Source organism: Capra hircus, chromosome 20, assembly GCF_001704415.2.
Source record: "Capra hircus breed San Clemente chromosome 20, ASM170441v1, whole genome shotgun sequence".
Lineage (NCBI taxonomy): Eukaryota > Metazoa > Chordata > Mammalia > Artiodactyla > Bovidae > Capra > Capra hircus.
Genome location: NC_030827.1, coordinates 10,466,393 through 10,478,845, shown reverse-complemented (window position 1 = coordinate 10,478,845; position 12,453 = coordinate 10,466,393). Strand labels below are relative to the sequence as shown.

Genomic DNA, 12,453 nt, shown 5'->3' with positions numbered 1-12,453 from the left:
TTAAACTAAAATTTAAATGATATACATCAGTGCCTCTTTCCCCACAGCCTCCCTGGATCATATTGTCCAAACTATTGCTGTTGGCCAATTTGATGGATTAAAAATAGTGTTTCAGTGTAGTTTAAATTTTTCTTAGAATAAGAGAGGTTGAATGTCTTTTAATATTTTAAGGGAAATTTGTTTTTCTTTTTTAATTTGCCAGTTCATGTGGTTTGCCCACCTAACCACTTTATCAATCTGATTTTAGACTACGCTATGTGCTGCTAAAACAAGCTTTGAAAGCATTAAAAAAAAAAAAGATTCCTGGTCTCCTCCAGAAATTCTGAATCAGAAGGGCCCATATTTAGGTTAAATAACTCTCCTAGATTTAGAAAACATTGACTTAGATCATCAAAACAAATTTGTTGCTCTAAATATTTACAATAATGTAATGTGTTACATTACCTACAAAATGGCTGCAACATATTGTACTGTGTATTACTTTTTTAACATTGTAAACACTAATATTTACCATAGAATTTAACATTAATACAACTTGGGGGAATGATGGATGGCTCATGTTTCAAAAAAAAAAACTAGAACTTCTGAGTTTTCTCAAACTCGAAGCAGGCAGCAGTTTAATATCAGGAGTAATGGTAGAGAAAGGAATCAGAAAACCAAATCAAGCAATGTTAATAAGCAACGGGAATGAACCCATTGTAAAACAACTATACTTCAGTAAAAAAAAAAAAATTAACAAATTTCTAAAAAGCAACGGAATATGAAACCCATAGAACCTATAGAGTCGGAATTGGCCACCACTCTGAGTTTGCTTCTTACTCCCAAATTTTAACAAGATTGTTCATTTTAGAACAAAAGAATTTATATTATTTATTTGGCTTCATATTACATTTTGGACTACGCTGAAATTAAAAACTGACTATCCGGAGAAGAAATGGTCCTAGGTCACTCATAGGCTGATGAACAAAATAAATCCAACATCACAAATCTTCACCTGCAAAACGAAAACAACGGGAAACACGTGGGTCAGCTCCCCAGCGGGAAGAGAGGCGGGGCGGTGTCAGGCACCAGGGGGTGGGGCTAGCTCCACAGTGGAGGAGGGTCCTGCCCCCGCGCCCGCTCCTCCTCCGTGACGCCACAGGCCGGGCCCGCCCCGAGCCGCGCGGGACGCCTGTTAAAACCGCGGCTCGCCAGCGCCCCGGAAGCTGCCCCTTCTCGGGGGTCATGATGGGCAGCAAGATGGCGTCTGCCAGCAGGGTCGTTCAGGTAAGGAGACTCGGTCACCTTTCTGCTCCGTGGGCTATAGGGAAGGTGCTAACTGTAACACCGCGCTGGGGAGGAAAGGCGGTGGTGGAGGCGGCGCAGTGACCGCGGCCCTGCCTAGGGCCAGCAGCTGCTTCCCCGGGTGTATGGGAGAATTGGACCTTGCGCTTGTTGGGACGGGCAGTGAAGCCTGGGACGGAGCTGACGATTCGAGCCAGGCCTAGGGAGTGCATCTCCGCACGTAGGCACTTATCTGTTGCAAAGTCCCCAGACTGCCCTCCACCGAGACCTCCTTAGCCTCTTAGCAGGCTGCAGGCTTGGCTGCCTTGGCAATATGCTGGCCAATCAGCGGCCGGTATTGTCTAGGTTGTCGCGAATCAGCCAATCGGAAGGAAGGCGGTAGAAGAGTGAAAGGAAGCGAGCCTTCGCTCTGACCCAGTGTCCCTTCAAGGTCTTGGGAATGGCCAGAGAACTGGCCCCGCGAGCTGCGTCCTCGCCGGATACTGTCCTCCACCAACCAGCGTCTGGTTATAGGCCTGATAGGGGAGAATGGAAAATATATATTTAAGTTTTTCTGTAATGTTTTTTCCCTGAATTTAGATTGGCGCTAGAGGGACTTTATCAACCCACTCATCAGTTACTAACTCCTGACAGCTTTTGTTTTTGCTTATCCAACTGTGGTCTTTAGCTTACGTAGGAAAATTAAACTTGGTCTATAAAGGGCTACGATCTCCACTTTTGTGGTTGTTTTACTCGAGTTTTTTTCCAACTCAAATTGCATTACTGTACAATTAACTTTTAACTTTGATATGAGAAGTGCATTTCCCTTTTCACAAGTACATCTCTTGAAAGACTTTCTTACAGTTATTTCGCTCTGGAATATAATCTTAGATCCCAGTCTTTGCTCCCATGGTAATGAATGATCCTCACTTATTTATTCAGTGCGTAGTTATTAAGCCTTAATTAAAGATTTTGTGAGGACAGGAGAACACCTGACAAAGGACTGGTATCCTTAATAGATAATTATATATATCAATAATATATAGCCCAGTTTTTAAATGGGTAAAAAAAAAAACTTGATATTGCACAAAGCAAGATATTTGAATGAGCACTAAGCCAGTGAAAAGATGTTCAACATCATTACTTGCCAGGGAAATGCAAATTAAAACCAGGAAACCACCAAAATTATTTAAAAAGACTGACACTGCCAAGTGGTGATTAGAACACGAAGCATCCGAAACTCTCATACATTGCTGGTGGGAATATAAAAAGGTATGGCCACTTTGGAAAACTGTTTTGTGGGCCTTTACTACTAGTTAGACATACCTACCCTATTAAAGCATCTGCTTGCACTGCAGGAGACCTGGGTTTGATCCCTGGGTCAGGAAGATCCCCTGGAGAAGGAAATGGCAACCCACTCCAGTACTCTTGCCTGGAAAATCCCATAGACAGAGAAGCCTGGTAGACTACAGTCCATGGGATCGCAAAGAGTCGGACACGACTGAGCGACTTCACTTCACTTCACCCTATGTCCCAGCAGTCTTACTCATAGGTTTATACCCCGGAGAAATGAGTGCATATACCTATTTAAAAAACAAGATTAAAATGTTCATAGTTGCTTTATTCATAATAACACCTAAACCAGAAAATATCCAAATATCCATTAGCAATATAAAGTGTGGTAGACTTGTTAAAGTGGAACAGCACACAGCAATAATAGAGAACTATTAATACGTGCAACAAAAAAGATGCTGTGAGATACAGAATAAGGAATGGCCTGTCTACTTCTAACAGAGCTGCGAAGACTTATATTCGCATTCATAATACAAAGCAGTACGTGCCAGCAACATGTTAACGTTAGCAAAATGTGTTGGGTACTTCTGTGCCAGGCCTGTACTCAGTGCTGGGACCACAGTGCCAACAGGATAATACATGGTGCTTCCACAGAGCTTAGCACTTGTTGATAGGTATCTTGAAGAGAGAGTAGTATTTCAGCAGACTGGCACAAACTGATAGGAATTCACAAAGCCTGGTGTCACTATTAAGCAGAGGAATTTGGCTAGATGCAGAGTATTTAAACATAATTTTAGAAGAGTAAGTTATAAATGCCTGCTGAATGCCAAGCAATGTATATTTGATACATTTGGGATGATACAGTAGTAGAGAGGAGGTAATCATGTAGGGAATCACTTAACTGTATAAGACACAGGGGAAGAAGGTAGGTAGTTGGGTTGATTCAGGGTTTGAGATTTACATCAAGGCAGTTGAGAGTGCTAAGAGGTTGCTCAGTGGACTGTGGGTCTAGGCTAGATGAAAAAGGAAGTAAAGTCAAGATGGAACCACTTGACTGGGAGAAAAGGGAGAGATCAAGGAAATGAAGGGTTGGCTGAAACTGATAGTGGGAAATAAGAAGAGTTAAAAGGCTGTAGTTGAGTTTGGATTTTAGGTTAAGATTTTAGGGATGGTACAACTCTGAACTCAGTAAAGAATTAAGAATAAAAGAAAAGAACCTTTCAGGAATAGACACTAAACTGGAAAGAACACAAAGGTCAATGGGCAACTTAGAAGTTTTCCTAAAGTAAATAGTAGAGGAAAGGAGAAAAAGGATTAAAAACACGCAGATAGTGATTGAGGCCTGCGCAGGTCCCAACCTGTCCGTGGTTTGGAGTTGCTATCTGCCTCATAAAGCAAAGTAAGTAGAGGATTGTTCTTCTGAGAAGGCAAGAGTTGTCTTCTCCTCTGAAAAAGCCTCTAACAAAGTCGACTTTGGCATCTTCCAAGAATCGTAGGGCAGGGATTTTGGCAGCATGAGGCTGGGTTTTCAGTTGAGGTAGAAAGAGAAGACAGTAGTTCTAACCAGAAGGTCCAGAGTGGAGTGTCATTTCCTCCAGAACGCGTCACTTTTAACTTAGCCTGGGTTTCATGAATCATAGAAGTGGATTCCTTCATAAAATAAGTTTCCCCAAAAAATCAAAGATAATGAAAAAAGATTAAAGGGATTCAGAGAATGTCATCAGTTCAGTTCAGTTCAGTCGCTCAGTTGTGTCTGACTCTTTGCAAACCCATGAATCGCAGCACACCAGGTCTCCCTGTCCATCACCATCTCCTGGAGTTCACTCAGACTCACATCCATCGAGTCAGTAATGCATAGAAGTAGATAAAGATGAGATGATGCAACTTTTGTAAAATAAGTCTCTGAAAAAGTGAAAGTAGAGTTGACCAAGTCTCAATACCTATAATTTAATAGAACTTTCCTGATAGAAAAAGAGACTTAAAGCTATACCTTGTAGTTGAGAGATTTGACCTAGCTTGTTAACTAATGGGTATATTCTAGTAAAATCATTGACTTTTTGGTGATCCAAGCAACAAGACCAAGCACTTACTAAGTTATCAAAGTTTTCAACAATAATACTTCTTAAAGGAAAACATGTGGATAGCATATTTAAGGTAGTTAAGGAAAGAAAATGTAAACCTAAGCTTTATCTAGCTGCACTGACCTTCAAGTATAAAGGCCACAAACTCTTCTAAACCTTTAATAACTCAGGGAATACTGTTCCCCAAAGCTCTTCCTACTAGCTCTCCCAGGGAATAAGCATCAGACAACTAAGGAATACTTGGTTGTACTTGTAGCTGTTTTAACACAGGAACTGGATATAGTCACTGAGTGTATTTAACTGTAGAATTAAGGTTAGATAATGCAGAGAAGGGAGAAAGACTTGTTGGTAGTATTTGCTCTGACAGTATATATCTAGTAAGACTTTTTAAATGGAGGAATAAGAGGAAGAGTATACAGAAAGTAGAATAAACTGTAATTGCCTCTAGTTATTAACTGATAGTAAAAGATGGGGAGGGGTGGCAGAGAAGAGATTACCTTCGTTCTTTCTAGTGATAGTGAACCAATAGATAGTATCTCAGAAACAGGCAATTGAGAGTATTATGTAAAGGTAATAGCATAAACATACAAAAGTACAGGTCTCTTCTAAATACCAAAAAACCAACAACCAACCAACCAACCCCACAAATGAAAGCAAAGAAAAAGATCATTGGACGAAGAATGTTCAATAATGATATGACAGAAAATATATCAAATTTATGAGTTATAAATGTAAGTGGTCTCACTCCCCTTTTAAAAGTGTTCTCAGGTTGGCCAACAAATGAATAGTCAGTGTTATATGTAAGAGGCACAGCTGGAACTAAGAGACTTAGAAAGGTACGAATGAAAGGATAGCCAACTGACCTGTAAGGGCATATTACTGTGCTTTTAAGTGTACAAAAACTATGTTGAAATGGGCTCTTTCTCTCTGGTATAGTACGTATGTTTAAGTGTGTGTGTAGATACTCCTATGCCTGTACAGTTAACCCTGAGTGACACGTGGTCTGTTCACTCGTTTGTCTGATGTTTGCTGAGCATGTGCTGGGTCCTGGGTCCTGCTGCAGAAGTTCTTCGTTTTCCATCTCCGCCCTTCCAGGAACTTTGCTGTCCTGTAGTCATTGGCTCATTTAGGTGTCCTCTACACAGTATTCTTAAGATGTTCAGGTTGCTGTGGAAACATAGGAGTCCTTTTTAAATGGGATTTAGGGATGGGGAATCTTCTTAAGAGAAGAGTGACAGTCGGGCTGTTTTACAAGACAGATAAAAGCAGAGACACGGACGTAGAACCAGGGAGAGATTTCCTGGCAGAGCACATGAGCTCTCAGTTGAATGAGGGTGGAAATGGTATGACAAGGTAGGGAAATAAAAAGTGCTTCAGAGTACCTGGAGTGAATGGTACCATGGTGGGGAATGAGACTGGAGAGGTAGGGAGAGGCCAAATCATGATGGACCTGTAGGTGCCAAATGCCAGTTTGAAGTTTATCCTGAAAAAACATCAGCCTGGAAGATGGATAGAACACTCTTTCAAGAAGCCTGGCTATGAAAAGAGACAGTTACTAGACACAGTGAGAAGTTGTTTTTATAAGTCTTAACATTTTATATATATTCAGATGATTTCATACTGAAAGTTCTGCTTAAGTTCCTCTATAGCATTATCTGGAATTTTAGGGATAAAAAATTAATACTCTTCAAATAGCTTATGAAAAAGTTATCTAAATACATGTATTTCTATGCGTATAGGAAAAAGAATAAAGTCAGGAGTTATCAGAAGTTTAAATCTATTTTATGTGTGTTTTGAGCTTATAGGTAATGTTTTTTTTCTTTGTGCTTTTCTGTGTTTTTACCAATTTTTTGTACACAGAACATGTGTTACTTTTGTTGTCAGAAAAAGTTTTTTTGATTACCTGATTTTCGGTATGCTTTTTATCCTATTCTAAACTACTAAGTATTAAAACATAGTACAGAAACAATAGTCAGTACAAGTCAGGGAAACTTCCAGTTCTTACCAGTCAGCAGGATGATTTGGAAGTCACGCAACGTAAAATCCATGTCAGCTTATAGGGTTGTTTTGAGGTCAGTTGGCAGTACAGTGCAATGTTTTGTGATGTATAAAGTACAAATTTATTATGAATATCAAATAAGATAAACAATTACTAGTTCATAGACTAGCTATCCTTGCTGGGGAAGAGTAAAATTATGTATTCTTTTGTGGCTGGACTGGTTCTTTGTTGCAGCACAGTCTTCCTCTAGTTGCAGCGAGCGGGGGCTGCTCTTCCTTGTGGTGCGTGGGCTTCTCATTGTAGCGGCTTCTCTGGTTGTGGACCATAGGCTCTAGGCACGTGGGCTTCGGTCGTTGCAGCATGTGGGCTCGGCAGTTGCAGCTGATGGGCTCTAGAGCACAGGCTTTGTACAGCTCCTGTACAAAGCACCAGCTTCTGGCGCTCAGGCTTAGTTGTTCTGCGTCATGTGGAAATTGCCTGGACCAGAGAGTGAACTGTGTCCCCTGCATTGGCAGGTGGATTCTCAATCCATTGTGCCACCAGGGAAATACAAGAATAAAATTTAAAAGTAATTTTTTAATAGAAAATTTAAAGTTGCTGTCAAGTACTAAGTTATTTTAACAAAGGTATCTGCTTGTGGGATTCAATAGATTATTTCTTGTGTAGTTAATGAGGTTATCTTAGTACTTCATTTCTTTCTCATGCATTATATTTTTCTTTTAGGTAGTCAAGCCACATACTCCATTAATAAGATTCCCTGACAGAAGAGACAATCCTAAACCAAATGGTAAGCTGCAGTTTATTTAGACTAAAAAAATATGTACAATCAGATCCATACATGAATATTTTATTATAGACTATTTTTCATTTTAAAATCAGGTTGACAATTGTAGCTTAGGTCACAGTGGTATGTTAGGTTGCGTTAACTAACTTCTGTTACTTACTGTTAAAAAGTAGTAACTTAACAGTAGGTATTTCTGAATTTTGGTGATAACTGAGTTTATATATGGCAGTTTTTGTTCTACCTTTTCTTCTGTCCTTCAGAAGAATCTCCCATGTTTATATCTGCAGACATTATGATGAATAACCACCATTCCTTCATCTTTCTCCCAGCTAACCTTCTCTTTCTCATTCACTGATATATCTGTTCGTTCAATCAGTAAATATTTCTTGGATTGCCTTAGAACTTAGTAGTCATTACCCATTAAAAGTAATTGAAGATTCTGAACAAGTTCTGTTTTTCTTTTACTCGTCTGTCACTGTCTTTAGTATAAGATACTCAACCATTAATTCAGGGAGAATTTTAACAAATTTTATATGGATATTTTTAACTTATCGTAACTCTTGAATAATTTATAGTGACAGACAAGTCTGGAGAAAACAAATCTCATCTCCATTTTTCAGATTTTTTATTCTCCATTGTATGATACTACTTGTAATCTCTACCATAGGGCAAAACTTAAGTAATGTCAGTTATCCACATGGATTGAACTCCACTACCTAAAAATTTCCTTATTTTATGAACTTACTCAATTTAGTAGTTCACTCACTTAAAACTACCTCATTTGCTTTAAAACAAACTTATAAACTATATAGCTACCCAACCAAGTTACTCTATAATACTTACCTCTTGGAATTGTAATATTTAATCATTTTAAGAATAACTTGATTTTTCAGTAATAACTCAAAATAGTATTTTAAGACCCTGAACAATCCCTCTAAGTTGGTTTTTTATTTTAATTTCAGTATCAGAAGTTCTACGATCAGCAGGACTGCCATCTCATACTTCTTCAATTTCGCAGCATTCTAAGGGAAGTAAATCACCAGACTGGCTGATGCATCAGGGTCCACCAGACACTGCAGAGATGATAAGAACTCTACCTCAGAAATACAGAAGGAAACTTGTGTCTCAAGAAGAAATGGAATTTATCCAAGTATGTTGTTGCTCTTTATCCTAATACTGTGGAAGACACCTTAACATTATTAGCTTTGGAGTTTCAGATGCTGATTTACATGTTCTTCTAATTGTCTTGTCAAGGTGTGTCCATACCTAAGACAGGGATAGTCAGGTAGGCCAGGACTATGAGAAATAAATGATGTTTGAGCCCTTGGTAAATGTGCTTGAAAGAATATGTGTAGAGGTATATAGTATGGTAAATAGCAAAATATATATACCCCATGAAAAAAAGCTCTTTACGGTCCTCATTAATTTTTAAAAAACATTTAGTTTATTTTAAATTCTTTATTTGGCTGCACCTGTTTGGTTTTTGTTGTTATTGTTTTACTTGTAGGCATTCTGGATCTTCGATCATTGAGGCATGTGAGGTCTTCAGTTCCAGCATGCAGACTCTTAAGTTGTGGCGTGTGGGATCTAGTTCCCAACCAGGGTCCTCATTAATTTTTTTATAGCGTAAAGGACCAAGAAATTTGAGGACCATTGACCTAGATCCACCTTGAGTCCCTTTCAGATCTGAAATTCTTTATAATATTGATATGAGAGCCCAAAAGCAATGTAAAATCCGAAATTGGTTTTAAGACCTAAAGATCATTGCTTTAAAATGTCTCAGATTTGTATAGTTGCCATGAAAATTGTCTTTGTAAATGAAACACCTAATCTTATTGCTTTATTTCTTCCTTTTCAGCGTGGAGGTCCAGAATAATCACTGATAATGTGGCTCCTATTTGTCATCAGATAAAGAAGAGTCTTTCTAAAAAAGGACTTCCAGAATGACAAATGAAAAATTGTATATTAAACAACTTTAATAAATATTCTGTAAAAAGAAAAAAGATGAAGTATAGAAAGTTTAGATGGACACTTATATCTCCTAATTTATGTATCTTGGTCAGCTTCTCTATAAGCTTACCTGATTGTTTATATACTTTATACCTTAATTAAAGTATACATTTTAAAATGTTAGCCTATTAACTTACTCTTGATTATCAAGCATAACAGTGTTGAACTATTGAAAGCACACAATGTCTAGTGAACCGTCAAAGGCTTCCAGCAATTTCACTTTTCTTTCAGTTTCCGTTTAAACATAGAATATATTTGGCAGAATTGCAGCTTTCTAGGAGTAATTTTCCTGAACTTCAATGAGGATCCGTGAAATAATAACTCCATTATTTGTTTTTACTTCTCAGTGTGTTTGCATTCACAAAGTTACTGGAGTATTACTGGCTTATTAACAAGCATATCCTACTCTAAATGATAAAAATATACCCATGGTAAAACAGGTGACTTTGTGGTATTACGACTAGGGAGTTAACACATAATATTGTATGTGACCTGTATTCAGAAAAGAAATGCCAGAGTATAAAATGGAAAATGGGATAAAAATGAATATAGCATAGGAATACCATTTGACCAGAAATTGTAATTTATGTTTTCAGGGGGGTTAAGAAAGTCTTGTTCTTTGGTTTATCTCTTTCTTTTGATTGTGATCATGTGTACAAATACTGATAATCATAAACTTTCTCAAACTTAATTGTCTGAAAGTCTCATAAAATCAACCTATTTACCTTAAGTCAATTAATAGAATTTTGATAGGGGGTTTTCCTGTGCCAAGGGTATGTATAATTGTGAAAGTAAAGCCTCACAAAGTGAAACAAATTCTCTTCCATACCTTTAATGATTTGTAGAATATGCTTTAAAGAAGTCATCCCTAATAGTAAGGGTAATTCATGAGTAATAGAGTAGAATTGTTGAGTACATTTTTGTGTTTGCCGAGTTACATATGGATTAATCTTTATACTTGGTTTTTCTGCTGTTTCAGAGTTGATCTGCTTTTTGTGTAAATTCTGTATTGTGGCCTATTATAAATGTTGCCCAACTCAAATGTGAGATAGGAATTTGATGCTAACAATAAGCTACTCTGGTGATGCATGAGAAATACATGACTCAGGATTTCTTTTTTATCATTTAAAAAATGTATTTGGAAAAATTTCTTAAAAACCAGTACTACTCTCTTTTTTCTCCTTAGCTTTCTTATTTCAGTAAAAAGAAGCTCATGGCAGGTTTTTTCTTCTTTCAGAAACAGAGTAGGTTCAGGAGATGAAGCGTGGCTTAAATAATACTGTGGGCCAGCCGTTAGAAACCCCAGTACTGGAACTGAGGACCACGTTTACTACAGCGGCTGCCATGAAAGTTCCAACGAAAAAATATATCACTTTTATATAATTTATGACTGGAGGCATGACAAAAGTATATTAGTGGGGACTGCTGTCATAGGATGAGCTCCCAAGGAGGATAGTGTCATAGAAAGAATTTGGGTTTAGCTTTTACAGCCTGTGTATTCGTTTAGGAGTTAAATACTTAAGTATCTGTAACCGTTAGTGAATTGCTAAGTTTGTCCAACTTGCAGTTTTTTCTCCAGTACTATACAGTTTGATAGGCAGGATCAAATTAGTGTATTGACTGTTGCTGTTCAGTCCCTTAGTAGTGTCTGACTCTGTGACCTCATGAAACAGCATGCCAGGCTCCTCTGTCCTCCACCATCTCCCAGAGTTTGCTCAAGTTCATGTGCATTGAGTTGGTGATGCTAACACCTTCTGCTAACCCTTTCTCCTTTTGCCTTCAATCTTTCCCAGTCTTTCTTCAATCACAGTCTTTTCCAATGAGTTGGTGCTTCACATGAGGTGGCCAAAGTATTGGAGCTTTAGCTTCAGCAGCAGTCCTTCCAATGGATATTCAGGGTTGATTTTCTTTCGGACTGACTTGTTTGATCTCCTTGCTGTCCAAGGAACACTCAGGTCTTCTAGAGCATCACAATTCAAAAGCATCAATTCTTCAGTGCTTATCCTTCTTTATGGTCCAACTCTCACATCCATATGTGACTACTGGAAAAACCACAGCTTTGACTATAACACACCTTTGTTGGCAAAGTGATGTCTCTGCTTTTAAACACTCTGTCTAGGTGTGTCATAACTTTTCTTCCAACGAGCAAGCATGTTTTAATTTAATGACTGCAGTCACCGTCCCCAGTGATTTTGGAGCCCAAGAAAACAAAATCTGTCACTGCTTCTACTTTCCCCCTTTTATTTGCCATGAAGTGATGGGACCAGATCCCATGATCTTTGTTTTTTGAATGTTGAGTTTTAAGCCAGCTTTTTCACTCCCACCTTCATCAAGAGGCTCTTTAGTTCCTTTTCACTTTCTGCCGTTAGAGTGGTATCATCTGTATTCTGAGGTTCTTGATATTTCTCCCAGCAATCTTGATACCAGCTTGTGAGTCATCCAGCCCACTGTTGCACATGATGTACTCTGCATATAAGTTAAATAAGCAGGGTGACAATATACAGCCTTGTACTTTTTTCATACTTGGAACCAGTCTGTTGTTCCATGTCTCAGTTCTAACTGTTGCTTCCTGACCCATATATAGACTTTCTCAGGAGACAGGTAAGGTGGTCTGGTACTCCCTTCTCTTTTTAAGAATTTTCCACTGTTTGTTGTGATCCACACAGTCAAAGGCTTCAGTGTACTCAATGGAGCAGAAATAGATGTTTTTCTAGAACTCCCTTGCTTTCTCCATGATTAAACAAATGTTGGCAATTTGATCTCTGGTTCCTCTGCCTCTTCGAAACTGAGCTTGTACGTCTGGAAGTGCTTAGTTCAAGTATTGTCTATTACTTTGTAACAAAGCACCCCAAAACTTAGTGGCTAAAAACAATATTCATTTCACAGCTCATGGTTTCTCTGGGTCAGGAATTCCGGAACAGCTTGCCTGGGCAGTTCTGCTCAGTGTTTCTCCTAAGGTTGCGGTCAATGCCACCTGGGGCTGGACCATCTAGCTCCAACAAGATAGCTAACTCACTTTGCTG

General features: G+C 38.5%; 1 protein-coding gene across 1 annotated transcript; it reads left to right on the top strand.

Moving 5' to 3' along the window:
* On the top strand, window positions 1,135-9,553 carry MRPS36 (mitochondrial ribosomal protein S36). Its single transcript, XM_018065567.1, has 4 exons — window positions 1,135-1,266; window positions 7,360-7,423; window positions 8,383-8,570; window positions 9,279-9,553. Exons 1-4 carry the CDS (start codon window positions 1,225-1,227, stop codon window positions 9,294-9,296), a joined length of 312 nt encoding a protein of 103 aa, XP_017921056.1. The 5' UTR covers window positions 1,135-1,224; the 3' UTR covers window positions 9,297-9,553.

Coding starts and splice junctions, on each gene's coding strand:
- MRPS36 (XM_018065567.1), top strand. CDS start 1,225: ATGATGGGCAGCAAGATGGCGTCTGCCAGCAGGGTCGTTCAG. Junction 1,267..7,359: donor CTGCCAGCAGGGTCGTTCAG/GTAAGGAGACTC, acceptor TTTTTCTTTTAG/GTAGTCAAGCCACATACTCC. Junction 7,424..8,382: donor AGACAATCCTAAACCAAATG/GTAAGCTGCAGT, acceptor TTTTAATTTCAG/TATCAGAAGTTCTACGATCA.